We start from the raw sequence: 20,776 nt of genomic DNA, 5'->3' as shown, positions 1-20,776 counted from the left end.
GATTTCCATCTAATAAGTATATGAGTCCCAAGTAAATTAAGTTACATTATCTTGGATGGATGTGTTTTATTTAAGTTGGGACTACATATATTTATTAGACGGAATCCAATCTAATGAGTCAGTTTTTTGAGTTGTATCACTCAAACAAATGACTCATTGGATAACCTCAATTCAATCATGGGCAAGAGTTTCATCTAATAAGTACTCTAAAAAAAGAAAATGTTTGAACCAACTTAAAAAGTGTTACAATTTGTAAAAAGCTGAATGAATTAAGTTGTTTGAACTTAAGTTTGTAAGTTAGAGTTGATGTAACGTTCAAACTTAATTCATTCAGGTTTTTACAAATTGTAACACTTTTTTTAAGTTGGTTCTGTCAGGAAAGATGACTTTAAGCTTGCTTTCAGCTTGTTTTCATCTTGGAATATAATACGTGCCATGGAATTAATATACATGCTGTTGGATTAAACTGCACAGTGTTTGGTACCTTCCAGAAGTAAGTGAGATCATACCGGACTTTTCCATTACAAATGGGGAGGCCCACGGAATGAACTCGGTGGTGAAGACGAGGGAATATGTCTAAGAATGATTCTAACATGACAAGTATGATCAAATGAAGTATTAATGTGTTAAAATTAAGAGTTGATTAGAAAAAGTATTTTACAAATAAGTAAAATGAATGATTATATGAGTTGTTTTTCATAAAGAGTGCAGAGTCAGGGAAAAAGAGGAAGTGAAGAAGATGTCGCAAGCAGGGCAAGAAAAGCTGATGTTAAACAACTGATCAAATGATTAAGATGTTGGTAAAAATTAAATGAATAATAAGGAATGAGAATGTTTGTATATGATCATATGAATTGTTTTTATGTAAAGAGAGTTGTAATGAAATGATTGAATATGATTGATGTGATTTTGAAGAAATGATTTAAAAGAATGAATTCTCAGAAAAGCTGAAGTGTTAACAGAAAAGAGGAACTTGATAAATAAGTTACTGGTAGGGGCTGCGGGGATTTCCAGTAAAGCAGAAGGAGAAGGGAGGAGGTTTTGAGTCAACAGCGTCCCCATGGTAACCAAGATCATCTGAGGACGACTGGAGTCAAGAACATATATAACTTGTTGAAACACCAGGAAACGGGGTTATTCTTCCAGGGAGAGGTGCTGTTGGCACTACTCCCCTGCTACGAGGAAATCACAAGACTTGACCATCTTGTGAGCATCAATTGGAATCGTGGAGTGAGAGGATTGGAGCCATAAGAGATCATTTGAGAGAGATTTCAACTCCCACTCAGGCCGTCCAGTCACGGAGTAGCAGAACAATGGAGAATAACCACTGGCCTTAAGTCTGAGTGGGGAATATCAAGGAATATCACAGCATACCAGAATGGATTAGATCAACTTTTGGTTGATTGAAGACGGAATAAATTCTTATGTGGATTAATTTCCTGAAGGATTACAATATCACACAAGGATCGTGGTCAGCTAACGATTAATAGCTGATGAAGAGGAAATCAAGTTCATCGAGCTGGGGACCCTAACCTCAAAAACCTTCCTCCCTCACTCCTAGGAAAAATTGTTAAGAAGTCAATCCAGTCCCAGTCAAAGTAAGATCAGTCAGAATTATTGAATTAAAAACAAAAATCTCTGCCAATCATTATTCTAATTATACTTGAATTACTGTTGTGAAATTATCACCATATAACCTATGTTGATTATGTTATTGGCACTTGCAAAACCTGCAATAAATTTCCAAGCATGCAGTTAAAGTGTTAAGGCTCGGACATTGGATTACTGATGCTTCTTAAGGTGTAAAAGTTAAAGTTTATTGGGTGTACAACATCAAAAGGCTCTAAAAGGTTAGTCTGGTTTTTAATGAAAATAACACATCCTGGGGACTCGCTGTACGAGTCACTAAATTTAAAATCTAGCAACATTCCAAGAGCCCTGATCCATAAGAGGAGAGCTGCCGTTAACGGGCGTGGCCGGTTCGTATCCTGATTCCTGAGGAGGCTATTTGACCGGGGTGCGAGATCAGCTTCAGTGGGGTGGACGTCCGGATGGAGGCAGTGAGCAGCTAGACGAATCTCCTCGCCACCAGCTTGAACAGCCTTTGCGCAGCCCTGCCGGGTAATACCCGTGGAGACACGAAGGTCGGACCCCAGAGACGGAGAGCTGGTTTTTAGTACACAAACACATTCATCGGAGGGTGAGCATGTGCCGCGTGTATCTAAAAAATAATAACGGGATCCCGATGCTAACGGGTTAGCATATCTATGGCATTTTCAATGTTAAAAGTTAGCATTAAGCAGTTGCAGCTGTCATCACGTTTGGGTGCATTTGTTTTCAAATGGTAATATTTCTTAAATTTACATGCTATCCAGTCACAGCAGATGAAACTTTTTTTTTACTACTGAGCAAACATCATTGTTAGACTTTTTTAGGTTCAATGATTCCACGGCGTGTAGATGTTATGGCGTCAATGACCCCATGGCCTTGGCGGAGGTTTGCACTCTCTGAGTGCTTCTAGTTAAACATAAAATAAAAGGATGAGGATGAAGTGCTGTCATAGTCCTCATCTGCCCCACAGGTAACGTCCAACACACTGTCCAGGCGTGGATGGGGGCCATCGCCGGCCAAGCAGCATTAAACTTTTTTCCACTGCGATCCTCAGAACAAGAAATAAATAAAAAGAGAAAAACACAATAAACATGATTTGTGTGGCTCCACTGCTGCTGGACAGGATGCGCCCAGCCCACTGATACGTGCACACAGTGTGTGGGTGTCGGCCCACTGCAGAGCCGGGTGGCTGGAGGCTGCTGGACTCATTCGGTCACTTCCAGAATCAATTTTCTTCTCCGATCATATAAAAGGAAATGTGTGTGTCAAACCCTCATAAGTTGACTCATGTTGTGCATGATCTGAATCTTGGAGACAACAGGGAGAGGGGTACAAGATGAGAGCCTGATTATCTGGCGAGGAAGATTGTTGCTCAGTTTTTTTTTCACCTGTTCAAAAATCAGCTAACACCTGGGTGCCACTCTGCAACTCAGGTGAGGGGCTGGTGAACAGCTGCACATTAATGCTGCAGAGAAAATTAATAGTAATTATAGATTTCTTCTGATCGCCTAACATCACCAATATAAGTACAATACCACCTGCTTGGCTGTATTTGCTAAGAGGCATAACTGCCTATTCATTTCTAAGCAGAGGGGGATAAGTATCAGACACACTACACGAGTGAGGTGTTGCATAAGGTCACTCATCACAACTGTTGGAATTTGATGTCAGTTAACTGGTTTGTCAAGCAAGCAGCTAATTGATTCAACACCACAATGTAAATGTGACAAAAGAAAATTTGGTTTGAATAAAACTCTTTTTGTGTCAGAAATGGAGGTTTGATCACTCACCTCTTGTTGTAAATCCTTGATGATCTTCGTTTTTTTCTCCATCTCCACTTTAAGAAATTTGATCTGAAGACAGAAAAGACAAAAACATCCATCGTGACTCGGAATTCCAAATATTATACTGAATTTTATTTCCTCTGCATTGAGCAAGCTTATAAACAGTTATGTACATATCCAAATAATATATTCAACATCACACTTGATTTAAAAATCATCATAATAATAAATTTACCAGTGATTTACTCTCACATCCTCACCTATCTATGGTCATGAACTTTGGGAAATAACCAAAAGAATAAGATCATTGATACAAGTAGTGGAAATGAGATTCCTCTGTCATCTGGGCTTACGATCCTGAACATGATGAAAAGCTCAACTATCTGGAAGGGACTCGGAGTAAAATCGCTGCTTCTTTTCACAGAAAGGTGCCAGCTGAGGTGGTTCAGGCATCTGGTGAGGATCCCCCCCTGGTTGTCTCACTAGGGAGGTCTTTCAACTTCATCATCAACTTTTTTCTTATATAGCGCCAAATCACAACAAACAGTTGCCCCAAGGCGCTCCATATTGTAAGGCAAGGCCATACAATAATTATGAAAAACCCCAACGGTCAAAACGACCCCCTATGAGCAAGCACTTGGCAACACTGGGAAGGAAAAACTCCCTTTTAACAGGAAGAAACCTCCAGCAGAACCAGGCTCAGGGAGGGGCAGTCTTCTGCTGAGACTGGTTGGGGCTGAGGGAAAAAACCAGGAAAAAGACATGCCGTGAAGGGGGGCAGAGATCGATCACTAATGATTAAATGCAGAGTGATGCATACGGAGCAAAAAGAGAAAGAAACAGTGCATCATGGGAACCCCCCACAATCTACGTCTAAAGCAGCATAACCAAGGGATGGTCCAGGGTCACCCGATCCAGCCCTAACTATAAGCCTTAGCGAAAAGGAAAGTTTTAAGCCTAATCTTAAAAGTAGAGAGGGTATCTGTCTCCCTGATCTGAATTGGGAGCTGGTTCCACAGGAGAGGAGCCTGAAAGCTGAAGGCTCTGCCTCCCATTCTACTCTTACAAACCCTAGGAACTACAAGTAAGCCCGCAGTCTGAGAGCGAAGCGCTCTAATGGGGTAATATGGTACTACGAGGTCCCTAAGATAAGATGGGACCTGATTATTCAAAACCTTATAAGTAAGAAGAAGAATTTTAAATTCTATTCTAGAATTAACAGGAAGCCAATGAAGAGAGGCCAACACGGGTGAGATATGCTCTCTCCTGCCAGTCCCCGTCAGTACTCTAGCTGCAGCATTCTGAACCAACTGAAGGCTTTTTAGGGAACTTTTAGGACAACCTGATAATAATGAATTACAATAGTCCAGCCTAGAGGAAATAAATGCATGAATTAGTTTTTCAGCATCACTCTGAGACAAGACCTTTCTGATTTTAGAGATATTGCGTAAATGCAAAAAGGCAGTCCTACATATTTGTTTAATATGCGACTTGAATGACATATCCTGATCAAAAATGACTCCAAGATTTCTCACAGTATTACTAGAGATCAGGGAAATGCCATCCAGAGTAACGATCTGGTTAGACACCATGCTTCTAAGATTTGTGGGGCCAAGTACAATAACTTCAGTTTTATCTGAGTTTAAAAGCAGGAAATTAGAGGTCATCCATGTCTTTATGTCTGTAAGACAATCCTGCAGTTTAGCTAATTGGTGTGTATCCTCTGGCTTCATGGATAGATAAAGCTGGGTATCATCTGCGTAACAATGAAAATTTAAGCAATACCGTCTAATAATACTGCCTAAGGGAAGCATGTATAAAGTGAATAAAATTGGTCCTAGCACAGAACCTTGTGGAACTCCATAATTAACTTTAGTCTGTGAAGAAGATTCCCCATTTACATGAACAAACTGTAATCTATTAGACAAATATGATTCAAACCACCGCAGCGCAGTGCCTTTAATACCTATGACATGCTCTAATCTCTGTAATAAAATTTTATGGTCAACAGTATCAAAAGCAGCACTGAGGTCCAACAGAACAAGCACAGAGATAAGTCCACTGTCCGAAGCCATAAGAAGATCATTTGTAACCTTCACTAATGCTGTTTCTGTACTATGATGAATTCTAAAACCTGACTGAAACTCTTCAAATAGACCATTCCTCTGCAGGTGATCAGTTAACTGTTTTACAACTACCCTCTCAAGAATCTTTGAGAGAAAAGGAAGGTTGGAAATTGGCCTATAATTAGCTAAGATAGCTGGATCAAGTGATGGCTTTTTAAGTAATGGTTTAATTACTGCCACCTTAAAGGCCTGTGGTACATAACCAACTAACAAAGATAGATTGATCATATTTAAGATTGAAGCATTAAATAATGGTAGGACTTCCTTGAGCAGCCTGGCAGGAATGGGGTCCAATAAACATGCCGATGGTTTGGACGAAGCAACCAATGAAAATAACTCAGACAGAACAACTGGAGAGAAAGAGTCTAACCAAATACCGGCATCACTGAAAGCAGCCAAAGATAACGATACATCTTTGGGATGGTTATGAGTAATTTTTTCTCTAATAGTCAAAATTTTGTTAGCAAAGAAAGTCATGAAGTCATTACTAGTTAAAGTTAATGGAATACTCAGCTCAATAGAGCTCTGACTCTTTGTCAGCCTAGCTACAGTGCTGAAAAAAAAACTTAAGGTTATTCTTATTTTCTTCAATTAGTGATGAGTAGAAAGATGTCCTAGCTTTACGGAGGGCTTTTTTATAGCGCAACAAACTCTTTTTCCAGGCTAAGTGAAGATCTTCTAAGTTAGTGAGACGCCATTTCCTCTCCAACTTACGGGTTATCTGCTTTAAGCTACGAGTTTGTGAGTTATACCATGGAGTCAGACACTTCTGATTTAAAGCTCTCTTTTTCAGAGGAGCTACAGCATCCAAAGTTGTCTTGAAAGAGGATGTAAAACTATTGACGAGATACTCTAACTCCCTTACAGAGTTTAGGTAGCTACTCTGCTCTGTGTTGGTATATGACATTAGAGAACATAACGAAGGAATCATATCCTTAAACCTAGTTACAGCGCTTTCTGAAAGACTTCTAGTGTAATGAAACTTATTCCCCACTGCAGGGTAGTCCATCAGGGTAAATGTAAATGTTATTAAAAAATGATCAGACAGAAGGGAGTTTTCAGGGAATACTGTTAAATCTTCTATTTCCATACCATAAGTCAGAACAAGATCTAAGATATGATTAAAGTGGTGGGTGGACTCATTTACTTTTTGAGCAAAGCCGATAGAGTCCAATAATAGACCAAATGCAGTGCTGAGGCTGTCATTCTCAGCATCTGTGTGGATATTAAAATCGCCCACTATAATTATCTTATCTGAGCTAAGCACTAAGTCAGACAAAAGGTCTGAAAATTCACAGAGAAACTCACAGTAACGACCAGGTGGACGATAGATAATAACAAATAAAACTGTTTTTTGGGACTTCCAATTTGGATGGACAAGACTAAGAGACAAGCTTTCAAATGAATTAAAGCTCTGTCTAGGTTTTTGATTAATTAATAAGCTGGAATGGAAGATTGCTGCTAATCCTCCGCCACGGCCCGTGCTACGAGCATTCTGACAGTTAGTGTGACTCGGGGGTGTTGACTCATTTAAACTAACATATTCATCCTGCTGTAACCAAGTTTCTGTTAGGCAGAATAAATCAATACGTTGATCAATTATTATAAAAAGGCATGTCAAACTGGGAGGAGGCCCTGGGGAAGACTCAGGACACAATAGAGGGATTATATTTTCCAGGTGGGTCTGGAACACCTGCCTTGGGAATGCCAAGAGATCCCACAGGAAGAGGTAGATGACTTGGTCAAGGATAGAGAAGTGTGGGATGAGTTGTTCAGGCTACTGCCACTATGACCTGGAACCAGATAAGCAGCAGGGACAAACAATGAAAAAAGCACTGTTTTTTGCCACTTTCCCAAAAGGTACCCCATGAAACTATAAACTAACCATTGGATGTTTCACATCTCCATGGTTACATCAAAGGTCAGGTCCATGTGTTGTTCGGTCATGGCCTTGGAGAATGAGAACAATTGATATAAACATAGCTTTTCAATGAATTAGTTTCAGAGTTTTGGTTAGAATATCAAACAAAATCAAATCTATCTCTCTGAAATGAAAATTTGATCATTCAAGATCATAGCCTGTGTTGATGCCATATGTGTGTGTTATTGCCATTTTCTGACACAGACATGAATAACCAAAAGGTATCAGAGAGCTGGTGCACAACCTGCGAACTCCACACGACCATATAAATTCACCACCATATACGAGGTCTGTTAGAAAACTATCCAACCTTTTTATTCTTTTAAAAAACGTGTGTGAAGGGGCCCTAAGTAAAGTGCATCGATAAAAAATAATTAAAAATTACACTTTAATGCCTCAAACCTCAATATGAGTTTTTTGTTTTTTACTTACTTCTTGTTTCTAACTACATAGGAGAGATGCAATTTGAAATTTGATTCAGTTTCTTGAGTATGACGACAGTAAAGTAATTCTGATTGTGATCAGATATGATGGTATATGCTCCTGCTGCCTGTTTTAACAGCCCGTGCTATGCTACATGTGGTATTTTTGGTCAGCACTATCCTTTTTATTTTCATGAGCTCAGTATGTCTGAGGCCTGAGGCTCAAAGTTAGCAGTCAGGCAGAGGATCAAATGATGAGTGCAGCCAAAGGACATGACATGTCCAAAAGAATGAACTCTGTTACCATATGTGAGGACGACAGGTCAAAGTTAAATTGTTCTTTGTTCTTTTTTTATCCTGGAAAAAAAAAAAAAAAAAACATTCTCAAAGTGCTGTGCATCCTTGAAAGGGTTCATCAAGCTACAGTTGGTCTCAAAGATTCCTGGTGTAGCTGACCTCACAAGCAGTTAGGCATTCCCTCAGGAACTGTAAAGTGTACTGCACCAGCTGAGTCACATCTCTAAACCGGGCATGATAACATCAAAGCTCATCTCATTGCCTTTCAGTCATGGCCATTGCCGCTGGCAATGGTTAAAAAAACATCCCGGCGCAGTGTTCAGGATTTTAGTGGAGAGGAAAAAATAGGGAAACATAAAAGCAGACTTTATACACTGAATGCAACAAAAATGAAACAGACTATATTTGCACAGAAGCTCTTGCCAGCTTTAAAAGGGTCACTGGACACTTTTTAGAAAGCTATTCAAATTTAGTCCAGTTTAATAGCACGTCACCTTGAAGCTCTATACTCGGGTTTAGTCTGAAGATGCATGGTTTCAATGCATCGTTTCCACAAAAAGATCCATTGAATTCGGATACTGTTCACCCCGGTGATGCAGAGGAGCATATTTTATCATTACCAAGATAAAATTAAAGTATTGTCCAAACATGTTAGCAAGAAACGTTGCCTCTTAACCACAATGTATTAGCCGAGTGGAACAATGACAACTTATGCTAATTACTGACCCCTCCACTACACCCACGCACACACACACACACACACACAGCAGGGTGGGATTGATCCCGTTGTTAGTTATGACGTGGTCCTGTAAGAGCCGTGATTGGTTGTCACAGAAAGGGAAGGGGAAATAAAAATAAATAAATAAATAAATGTGCTCTGTGGACAAGGGTGGAGCTGCAGCTGAATAAAATAAACCTGAAGTGGGCCAAGTTGACGGCCAATCAGTGTGTTTTTTTTAAAATCATGTAACACTTTTGAACCAAGGGCCAATGAGAAAAGGAAAACCAGCATTTAGTCTGTCAAATTTGCAAATTGTGCATGTTGCAATATTTATTATCTGCAAAAGTTAAAAAATAATTAAGCATCTCTACACAATGCCACCAAAGATCTTATGAACAGATGTGTACATAACTGGTGCTCTTGGGCTCATGCATGCTCAAAATAAATGATGTGTAACAGAAACCACACTTCTCAGAAAGTGCAATACCCTTTCTGAGCACTTCTCAGAATATAAATGATGACAGATTGTAGGAAAAGCACTTCCCTGTTTTCTGCTACACATCATCTCACACAAGCACCTGAGCATTAGCTATGTGCACGCTTGGTTATGAATATTATTTTACAAGATACTGCATGGTGGTAGTTCTCAAAAACTGAGAGACCATGCGGGAAAGGAATTTAGTGAGGAAAGCAACCAAGACATCCATGAAAACTGAAAGAACCAGAGCATCATGCTCATAGAGCGCAAACCTCCGCCAACGCTAGTTTCCAATTCCACAAAGTTTTACAGTGGAAAAATTTTCAAGGCCAAAGTCCTGTTAGAAGCGGCTTTTCATAAGCTAAATTAGATGTGATGAAATGTCAGGATGATGTATTTAATTCATGCACTTGAATAAAAGTTGTTTTTTTTTTGTGCTAACATGATTTTTTTAACTTTTTTGGTTTCTGAATGATTTTTCAAATAACTGTCATAGAACATTGGTTATCTCTGCTATGCACAATTTGTCATTGTTTTTGGCACTTGGTTTCTGACTGATAACTGGAAGATAGACAGGTATAAAATTGGAACCTCCATCCAATTTGGTGATGTAGGTGAATCCATAACAGAAAATTGAGAGTGACTGTGCCACTTTTGACTGAGATACAATGTAAAATGTACACCAAACTGGCTTTTCAATATTAAATTCAAATGTCCTAGGGGGCAGTGCCCACCCACTGATATGCTTGGGCCCGCCCACCCAAGCCAGATCACAGTCACAGATCTCAAATAAATAAATAGATAAATAAAATCCTAATTTCATTTTATTGTACTTGCTTTGGGTTAAAACGGACAGTGTTGCATAATCACTAAGACATTAAATATATTAAAAACCGTGTGAGTTTGTTGGAAGTTTGTCTACGTATGTAATCACGTCAGTGTTGCCCAGCAACAATCAGTTACCGTGTTTATGGGGGAAAATGAAGTGTGAGTTTTTGCCAGCAGACAGCAGCTAGTTTTTGTGCTTTCCTAAATACGGATATACTTAACTGGTTTAAAACCCCAACATCGGTAACTTCGGCTAAACCAACACATGATGTCAAAGAAAACCTGGCAAAGAAAACCCTGGACCCATTTCTACCTCCGTGGATCCTGTACTGACACAGGGTGGACGAAAGAGAGGACAGCGCTGGCACTTTACTCAAAGTAGGTCCAAATTTGTATTGTGTGTGTGTGTGTGTGTGTGTCAGAGGTGATTGCTAAGACTGCAAGGGAAGCTCAGCTTCCCCTAAAATGTCAAAAAATAAGTGCTCAAATATATACTGTTGTGTGTACATATCACTGACTAAATATGCGCTACAACGCGCTCAACTTTTGTTCAGAATCGCAGTGGTAACAGTGGTAACGACGCAGCTTCCCTCTCACTCAAACCCGCAGCTTCACAGTGCTTTAAACAGTGTGGAGCGTCCACAGACTTCAATAGCGAAGCAAAGAGTGCAGCGAAACGAGACGAGTCATTGGATAAATGCTGGGCTTTGTCCCGCCCATCGGACGCTCAGCGTGTCTGGGGTTCTATGGGGCAGTGGGCTGGCTTCGGCTGGCCCGGACGCTCAGCTTATGCATGATGATTGGATGATCTGTCTGAGGCTGAATCCCTTTTTGATTGACAGCGAAATGAGCGAATCAGCGATCTTTTGGTGTAAACATCCGTGGGAGCATTTTTTAATTTTCATTCTGTTCTGAATTGAACCAGAGACTTTCCTAATCCTCTTAGCTGCATTTTCATGTTAAAAACGACTAGCGACAAATCAAGCTTCTATTTCTGGTGTTTTCTTTTTTGTAGCTGCTTGTGTTTGGAGACTGACTTCTATCGCAGTTTCTGTCCCTACCGAGCAGCGGGTGCTGCTGAGCTCCTCCACTGTCACAAAGCACTCAGTTAAACAGCACGGCAGATCAACTCCTCAGATTAATTTGGTGCAAAAGGTGGGGAAAAGTAACAGGTCTTTTCAGCTGTCCTGGTATGACAAAGTGAGCTGGCTGACTGGAAGTGCTGTAACAAATAAAATGTACTGTTTCTTGAAAAGGAACGGAGGGTAGAATTTACGTATAAATAAACCGACACATTTTGTTATGTAGGCCAAAATTGAGCTTCCCCTCCTTGAAAGACCAGCATTCACCACTCGTGTGTGTGTGATGGCAATTGGTACTATTGCTACTGCTACCCAGTGTTGCCAGATATGAAATATGCAACTATTGTACCAAAACCTCAAAATTATCGTATTTTGGGAGAAATTATCGTACACAAACAAAACGCATACAACGTAGCTATTTTAGCTTTTTTTTTTTAATTTCCAAAGAATTTTATGTCACATTTTTAAACAGTAATTCACAATATCCCTATACTAATGGGGAAACTATGGCACAAAAAGAACGCAAATGCACTACCAGACTAGAAAGATTTTTTTTTTTTTTTTTTTCTGTGAAGGGACACATACATGTGTTAATTACCAAACTAGAAAGAGTCAAATTCAACCTCGAGGTCGCTGTCGTCATCCGATGCCATGGCCACTTGTGCAGATTTTGTTCAACACAGAAAAAAATGTTGACACCTCCATAAGGAACTTGAACTTTTTTATTTTTCTTGCATATCTCTGCTCTTGTGTTTTGTTCGTTTGTTATTGCATTTGTTGAAATAAAGTTTCTAAAAAAAAACAGATGTTGGTTGGGGAATCTTCCTGTCATGGCAGAGATTGGATGGGAACTCATTACTTTGTATGGAGAGGGGGTGGGCTTTCAAATGACTTTGTCCCGGGCCAGCAAAGCCAGCAGCAGCCCTGTGTGTGGTGTGTCTTTCATGCCACCTGAGTGCAACGCCTGCAAAATGATTCTTGCGTGTTGGTAGGCTGTTCACAACCAGACAAGCACACAAACAACCAATCAGGGGTGAAAACATTACCTCCTCCAACTTAATAAGTGGAGGTAATTATAGGCTTTTGTGGATGTGAGTGGAAAAACTGGGAATGGCCCTGTTGCATCCCCATTCAAAGGTTCATGCTGGACTGGAGCAGAGAAGGATGGTCAAACAGAAAAACAGATAAGATCTTGGCTCAGGTTTCCCATGTGCTTCGTGGCAAAATGCAGCTGAAATGTTGTAAGTTCTTTTTTAAGAAGATCTTGCTCCATACTACTTCATCATGAAGCTGTATAACTGGTGTTACGCTTCTTTACAACCACGACACCATGGAACCTAACTCAAAAAAGTTCCAGAATCTACATGCTTCTACCCATCACAAAGCATATTGTGTTTATCCGAAAATGACTCATCTGTAATCCAAACACGTCTCATCAAATTATTTGGTCAAGAGAAAATTAAAGGGCACACTACCTGAGGTATAAAATACATATCTGCAGAATTTGTATGTCTTTGTGTTCTTTTACAAATCAGATAACTTGTTCCTGAACTATTCCAGGTTCTGTTTGATGTGTTTCATTTGCATACTGCAGAGCTTTTCCTTCAAATCCTGCATCTCAGTACAGGTGATAAATAGCATTTATATGAATGAAATGTCAAACTGATATCATAAGACCCGACAACTGGGATTTGTCACTGGTCCGAGGGAAATGGCACAAATGTCAGTTGTAATGCTGCAGAATGGCGGTTTATCTCGGAATATGCTGATTGTTGATGGTTGTGTCACGTCACACACTGAACCCTGTGACTGTGCATGAGGAGCCGGGATTATTACAGAACAGATTTTTTATTTGCATATGTTGAAAATCCCAGAAGCACACTGTGGCTGTCAGTGCAGGCTGTTCAGATTCATGCTGATTTGTTGATAAGGAGTTTGGGGGGAACAAGACAATGTCTGAATTGAATGTAACTGAATACATACAGCAAGATAAGCTGCATGCATAAACTAAAACTTTGAATAGCACACATCTTGATGCACAACACACAACCCCAATTCCAATGAAGTTGGGACATTGTGTAAAATGTAAATAAAAACAGAATACAATGATTTGAAAATCTTCTTCAACCTATATTCAATTGAATACACCACAAAGACAAGATATTTAATGTTCAAACTGATAAACTTTATTGTTTGTCCAAATATTTTCTCATTTTGAAATGGATGCCTGCAACACATTTCAAAAAAAGCTGGGACAGTGGTATGTTTACCACTGTGTTACATCACCTTTCCTTCTAACGACACTCAATAAGCGTGTGGGAACTGAGGACACTAATTGTTGAAGCTTTGTAGGTGGAATTCTTTCCCATTCTTGCTTGATGGATGACATCAGTTGTTCAACAGTCCGGAGTCTCCGTTGTTGTATTTTGCGCTTCATAATGTGCCACACATTTTCAATGGGTGACAGGTCTGGACTACAGACAGGCCAGTCTAGTACACGTACTCTTTTACTATGAAGCCACGCTTTTCTAACACATGCAGAATGTGGCTTGGCATTGTCTTGCTGAAATAAGCAGGGACGTCCCTGAAAAAAACGTTGATTGGACGGCAGCATGTGTTGCTCCAAAACCTGGATGTACCTTTCAGCATTGATGGCAACTTACACACCCCCATACCATCACATATGCTGGTTTTTGAACTTTGCACTGGCAACAATCTGGATGCTCTTTTTCCTCTTTTGTCTGGAGGACACGACATCCATGATTTCCAAAACCAAGCTGAAATGTGGACTCATCAGACCACAGCACACTTTTCCACTTTGCGTCTGTCCATTTCAAATGAGCTTGGGCCCAGAGAAGGCGGCAGCGTTTCTGGATGTTGTTGATGTATGACTTTCACTTTGCATGGTAGAGTTTTAAGGTGCACTTGAACTGTTGAACTGTGTTAACTGACAATGGTTTTCTGAAGTGTTCCTGAGGTCACGTGATAAGATCCTTCAAACAATGATGTTCGTTTTTAATGCAGTGCCGCCTGAGAGATCAAAGGTGATGGGCATTCAGTGTTGATTTTCAGCCTTGCCGCTTATGTGTAGAAAGTTACCCAGATTCTCTGAGTCTTATGATTATTTTATGTACTGTAGATGATGGAATCCCTAAATTCCTTTGAATTGAATGTTGAGAAAAATTGTTCTTAAACTGTTGGACTATTTTTTCATGCAGTTGTTCACAAAGTGGTGATCCTTACCCCATCTTTGCTTGTGAATGGCTGAGCCTTTTGAGGATGCTCCTTTTATACCTAATCATGACACTCACCTGTTTCCAATTAAGTGTTCTTTGAGCATTCATCAACTTTCCCAGTCTTTTGTTCCCCCGTCCCAACTTTTTTGAAATGTGTTGCAGGCATCCATTTCAAAATGAGCAAATATTTGCACAAAACAATAAAGTTTATCAGTTTGAACATTAAATATCTTGTCTTTGTGGTGTATTCAATTGAATATAGGTTGAAGAGGATTTGCAAATCATTGTATTCTGTTTTTATTTACATTTTACACAATGTCCCAACTTCATTGGAATTGGGGTTGTACAATAGATTGGATACATTTATACAAGCTGTGCATTAGGCCAACACTGTTCACTTTATCCAATATACATGATGAGATCACTTGTCCTCCAAACATTCCCCAGATTCTTGCAGCACTATATTTTCTGCTGTTACATTGTTTGCAACATGCAAACAAAATCTAGATTTATGATGCACTGTATGATCAACTTTAGAGTAAAAAGTTCTTTCAGCACCACCTGCCCTGGTTTCTTTTTTTTTTTTTTTTTTTTTTTGGAAGGGGGAGGTGGGCTTCGGGTCACCACAGCATATCTCGTATTCATCTGCATGTTAATACACAGATTATATGCAGGATGCCCTTCCTGATGCAATGCCATATTAGAAGGAGAATGTGCAATGAAAAATGGAAAAGTCACAAACTAAAACCAATATAAAGGACAAGTTAATGATCAAACAAACTCAGAGTAATTTAAAGATGATGCTGGTTGGTAATCAAAGCTTGGGAGGAAAAGCAGGTTCTCCATTAGGTGAAGCTTGGTGGCTCAAGTCGTAACTACCAAGTAAGTCAAAGACACTGAACCCCGACTTGTTCCCAGTCCCAGCTAGAGCAGAGCAGACTTGTTTGAGGAAAAATATAAGAGTATCAGGAATTATACTCAACAAAAATATAAACGCAACACTTTTGGTTTTGCTCCCATTTTGTATGAGATGAACTCAAAGATCTAAAACTTTTTCCACATACACAATATCACCATTTCCCTCAAATATTGTTCACAAACCAGTCGAAATCTGTGATAGTGAGCACTTCTCCTTTGCTGAGATAATCCATCCCACCTCACAGGTGTGCCATATCAAGATGCTGATTAGACACCATGATTAGTGCACAGGTGTGCCTTAGACTGCCCACAATAAAAGGCCACTCTGAAAGGTGCAGTTTTATCACACAGCACAATGCCACAGATGTCGCAAGATTTGAGGGAGCGTGCAATTGGCATGCTGACAGCAGGAATGTCAGCCAGAGCTGTTGCTCGTGTATTGAATGTTGATTTCTCTACCATAAGCCATCTCCAAAGGCGTTTCAGAGAATTTGGCAGTACATCCAACCAGCCTCACAACCACAGACCACGTGTAACCACACCAGCCCAGGACCTCCACATCCAGCATGTTCACCTCCAAGATCGTCTGAGACCAGCCACTCGGACAGCTGCTGAAACAATCAGTTTGCATAACCAAAGAATTTCTGCACAAACTGTCAGAAACCGTCTCAGGGAAGCTCATCTGCATGCTCATCATCCTCATCGGGGTCTCGACCTGACTCCAGTTCGTCGTCGTAACCGACTTGAGTGGGTAAATGCTCACATTCGCTGGCGTTTGGCACGTTGGAGAGGTGTTCTCTTCACGGATGATGCGAAGGAGATGTGTTGCACTGCATGAGGCAAATGGTGGTCACACCAGATACTGACTGGTATCCCCCCCCCCAATAAAACAAAACTGCACCTTTCAGAGTGGCCTTTTACTGTGGGCAGTCTAAGGCACACCTGTGCACTAATTATGGTGTCTAATCAGCATCTTGGTATGGCACACCTGTGAGGTGGGATGGATTATCTCAGCAAAGGAGAAGTGCTCACTATCACAGATTTCGACTGGTTTGTGAACAATATTTGAGGGAAATGGTGATATTGTGTATGTGGAAAAAGTTTTAGATCTTTGAGTTCATCTCATACAAAATGGGAGCAAAACCAAAAGTGTTGCATTTATATTTTTGTTGAGTATAGAATAGGCATGACTCTCAATAATTATTTTTAAAGCAATTATGTCCTTGAACCTTAAGACCTAATTAATTTAAATACAAACAGGTCTTATTACGTGACCATGTAAGTGGACAACTTTGGCATCATTGTGATCCTTTTTTAGTTGTTTCTGATGTAATCTACCCTGTATGTGTCAAAAATTGTTTATAAAAAGCAAAGAAATATAATAGAACAAACTTTATTGTCTGTCCCAAAAAGGTCAACTAAATTCTTCTTCAGCTGGCTCATAAAAACACATTCAATAATCACACAAAACTTCACTGAACGTTGTAAAAAAAAGCACAATTGACAACACAAGCATCTATCTGGTCTTATTAAGCGTTGCTACAGCAGAGGGGATGAAAGTGCTTAGGGTACTGATCCAACTGCAAACTGAATCCGTCAATTTGAAACTGAATCCCCAATTAAAATAAATGAAAGGAGAGCACTCTTTTTATTGTTTCATTAGGGCCCCTTCACACATACTGCGAATTTGGTCGAATTACGGCAAAACAGCGCAAAACAGTTTGAATTAACAAACCACGAAGACATTGTGCCAACGGGCAGGCATGTACTATACTCCTGCGAAGGTGTTATGCACGCTCATGCATGAACACAGTGCGAGCAACTGGAGCATGCATAACCACATTGCACCGCTCCTGTGGAATAAATAAAAAATAAAAACCATCTGGTACCCATGTAACCACAGCATGCCACTGCTGTGGAATAAATAAAAAATAAAAACCATCTGGTATCCATGTAACCACAGCATGCCACTGCTGTGGAATAAATAAAAACTAAAAACCATCTGGTACACGTGTAACCACATCACGCCGCTCCTGTGGAATAAATAAAAAATAAAAACCATCTGGTACCCGTGTAACCACAGCATGCCACTGCTGTGGAATAAATAAAAAATAAAAACCATCTGGTACCTATGGAACCAAACTGCACCGCTCCTGTGGAATAAATAAAAAATAAAAACCATCGGGTACCCATGTAACCACAGCATGCCACTGCTGTGGAATAAATAAAAAATAAAAACCATCTGGTACACGTGTAACCACATCACGCCGCTCCTGTGGAATAAATAAAAAATAAAAACCATCTGGTACCCGTGTAACCACAGCATGCCGCTGCTGTGGAATAAATAAAAAATAAAAACCATCTGGTACTCGTGTAACCACAGCGTGCCACTGCTGTGGAATAAATAAAAAATAAAAACCATCTGGTACCCGTGTAACCACAGCATGCCACTGCTGTGGAATAAATAAAAAATAAAAACCATCTGGTACCTATGGAATCACACTGCACCGCTCCTGTGGAATAAATAAAAAATAAAAACCATCTGGTACCTGTGGAACCACATCGCGCCGCTCCTGTGGAATAATGAAAAAAACACCAACAAAAAAACCCCAAAAACCATCTGGTACCTGTGTAACCACATTGTGCTGCTGCTGTGGAATAAATAAAAAACAAAAAACATCTGGTACCCGTGGAACCACATCACGCTGCTCCTGTGGAATAAATAAAAAAAAACTAAAACCATATGGTACCTGTGTAACCACAGCATGCCGCTACTGTGGAATAAATTAAAAACTAAAAACCATCTGGTACCTGTGTAACCACATCGCACTACTGCTCTGGAATAAATAAAAAATAAAAACCATGTTGTGTGGGCCGCCGAAGAGGAGGTACTGCTGGCCCACCACCAGAGGGCGCCCTGCCTGTTAGCAGGTTTCACGCACCAGAGGGCGCAGTGGCCAGGCAAAATCCACCAGGTGCACCGGAGGCTGTCAGCAGCTGTCACTCTTCAGCACTATCCATAAAAGCCTGGGAGAGACACCATAACTCTGCCGAGTTATCTGCTTACCTTTCAGGTAAACCAACTCAGCCGTTTTGTGCCGTACACACATGTTTTTGCTTCTGAACTCTTTGCAGTCGTAACCTTGTGTATACTTGCAGCTTGGAGCTGGTTTTGTGGAAGTCTGGAGGAGCTGGCGTTTCCACTCCTCACTTTCCTAAGTATTACATTAGGCACTGCACATACTCAGTTTTCCTGCTCTCTGGGAGTGGAGGATTTTCCCTCAGGAAGGAACTGTGTTTTAACTGACTGTTTGCTGGGTGTACACACACCCACCTTAACCTGTGTTTGTTCCTGCCAGCAGTACCGGGTATGACAGCTGGAGCAGTGGCCACCTGGGGATTCAGGACTTGGCGGCTCTGGTGTGTTGCAGGTCTCCATTGACGGTGGAACTTCTTGGGTCCCGGCTCTTCTCTGGATAGGCGTCTCCTACCCTCGGGCCTGCCCATGCGGCACTGTTTTGTAATTGACTGTCGAAAGCATATTTGGGTTTTTGTGCACATTTGCAGAATAAATTGTTATTTATTCGGAAATCCTATTGGCCGTTCATTTATGCCCCCTGGCGTGGGTCCGTGTACTTCACTTTCCCAACAGGATAACTCGGCCATGTCATGGACTTCGAGGGGCGTTTACCACCTACTGACCGATCAATGGAAGTGCAAGGTGCGCAGGATCCACCGGGAGGATCGCTGGGTGAGCTGCAGCACATTCTGTCTAACCTCACTGCTCGGTTGGATTTATTAACTGTTGGATAGAGGCTCTCACCGTGCAGGTAGACGCGCGCGTCAGGCGCGGCTGCAGCCACACCCCCTCCAGTGGATCAGCCGCCAAACAGAATCAATTCAGTGGTCGTTCAGAGGTCCCCCCCTCATCGCCCAAAGCTTACATATGTCCCCCGGAACCGTACGGTGGTTGTGTTGAAATGTGCACGGACTTCCTGATGCACTGCGCGCTCGTTTTTTCACAACGGCCCGTTATGTATGCGTCTGAGCACAGCCGGGTGGCTTATGTAATTAATTTACTTTGGGGCAGAGCACGTGCCTGGGCAATGGCACTCTGGGAACAAGATTCACGGGTCATCTCTACTTATACTGAGTTTATAAGGGAGTTTCGACTGGTGTTCAATCATCCCAATTCAGGCGAGGCTGCTTCAAATATGCTGCTGTCTATGAGACAGGGATAGCGGAGGGCGTCTGATTAGGCAATCGATTTCCGCATCGCGGCAGCGAGGTCCGGTTGGAATTCAGTAGCACTCCGCGCTGCCTTTGTAAACGGGCTGTCTCTGGCCCTAAAGGAGCACCTGGTGGCAAAGGATCAGCCGCGGGATTTAGATGGGCTTATTGATCTGGTTATTCGATTAGACCATCGGTTAGAGGAATTTAAGCGGGAGCGAGATGAAGGGCGTGGCCGGGTGCACGCTGTCCCTCTTCCTTCCAGATCCGAGCGAGTGCCGTCCTCTCCCCGCTCCAAAGCCAGGGCTCTCCACGTCATACCAGCTCCCCCTGCTGACGTTGCTATGGAAACGAGCAGGGCCAAAGTGACAAAAAAGGGAAAACAAAGGAGACTGGCACGTGGAAAGTGTGTTTACTGCGGCTTGAATGAGCATGCGCAGGATAAGGGGCCCCAGGTAGTTAAACAACAAGACTCAACCTTAGAGAATGGGTTAAGAGTGAGTCATACAAACCACACGGGTGTCCCACGCAAATGTGCACGACTCCCAGTCACAATCCTCTGTGGGGATTTAACCCTTACCACCCCAGCACTAATCAACACGGGGTCAGAAGGGAACCTACTGGACAGTAGGTGGGCTAAGGAGGTAGGGCTCCCTCTGGTGACCGTTCCTTCACCATTGAAGGTGCGGGCACTAGATGGCACTCTTCTTCCAGAAATCACACACCAGACACAGCCTTTAACCTTGGTTGTCTCTGGCAATCACAGGGAGGAGATTGTGTTTTATGTAACACCTTTTACCTCCAGAATTATTTTGGGTTTTCCATGGATGGTGAAGCACAATCCCTGGATCGATTGGCCATCTGGGGTTGTGGCTCAATGGAGCGAAACCTGCCACGGGAGTGTTTAACATCCTCGGTGCCACCCAGTGATGCTGTTAAAGAGGAGGTCTGAGTCCCCCCCAATCTCACGACACTGCTGGCTGAGTATCATGATCTTGCTGACGTTTTCAGCAAAGATCTGGCACTCACGTTGCCCCCGCACCGACCGTATGATTGTGCCATTGATTTGGTTCCAGGCGCTGAGTACCCATCCAGCAGGCTGTACAATCTTTCACGTCCTGA

General features: G+C 41.5%; 1 protein-coding gene across 1 annotated transcript in view; it reads right to left on the bottom strand.

Annotated features, from left to right (window-relative positions):
- Positions 1-20,776, bottom strand: part of luzp2 (leucine zipper protein 2) — a 712,019-nt gene that overhangs the window by 289,571 nt on the left and 401,672 nt on the right. Inside the window, exon 5 of the mRNA XM_034184813.1 lies at positions 3,402-3,464. Within this exon, the coding sequence (XP_034040704.1) occupies positions 3,402-3,464 (63 nt within the window). The remainder of the gene's footprint in view (positions 1-3,401; positions 3,465-20,776) is intronic.

The sequence above is a fragment of the Thalassophryne amazonica genome, chromosome 2, assembly GCF_902500255.1.
Source record: "Thalassophryne amazonica chromosome 2, fThaAma1.1, whole genome shotgun sequence".
NCBI classification, from domain to species: domain Eukaryota; kingdom Metazoa; phylum Chordata; class Actinopteri; order Batrachoidiformes; family Batrachoididae; genus Thalassophryne; species Thalassophryne amazonica.
Note: the sequence above shows the minus strand (reverse complement) of the source record. Positions and strands in the feature narration are given on the sequence as shown.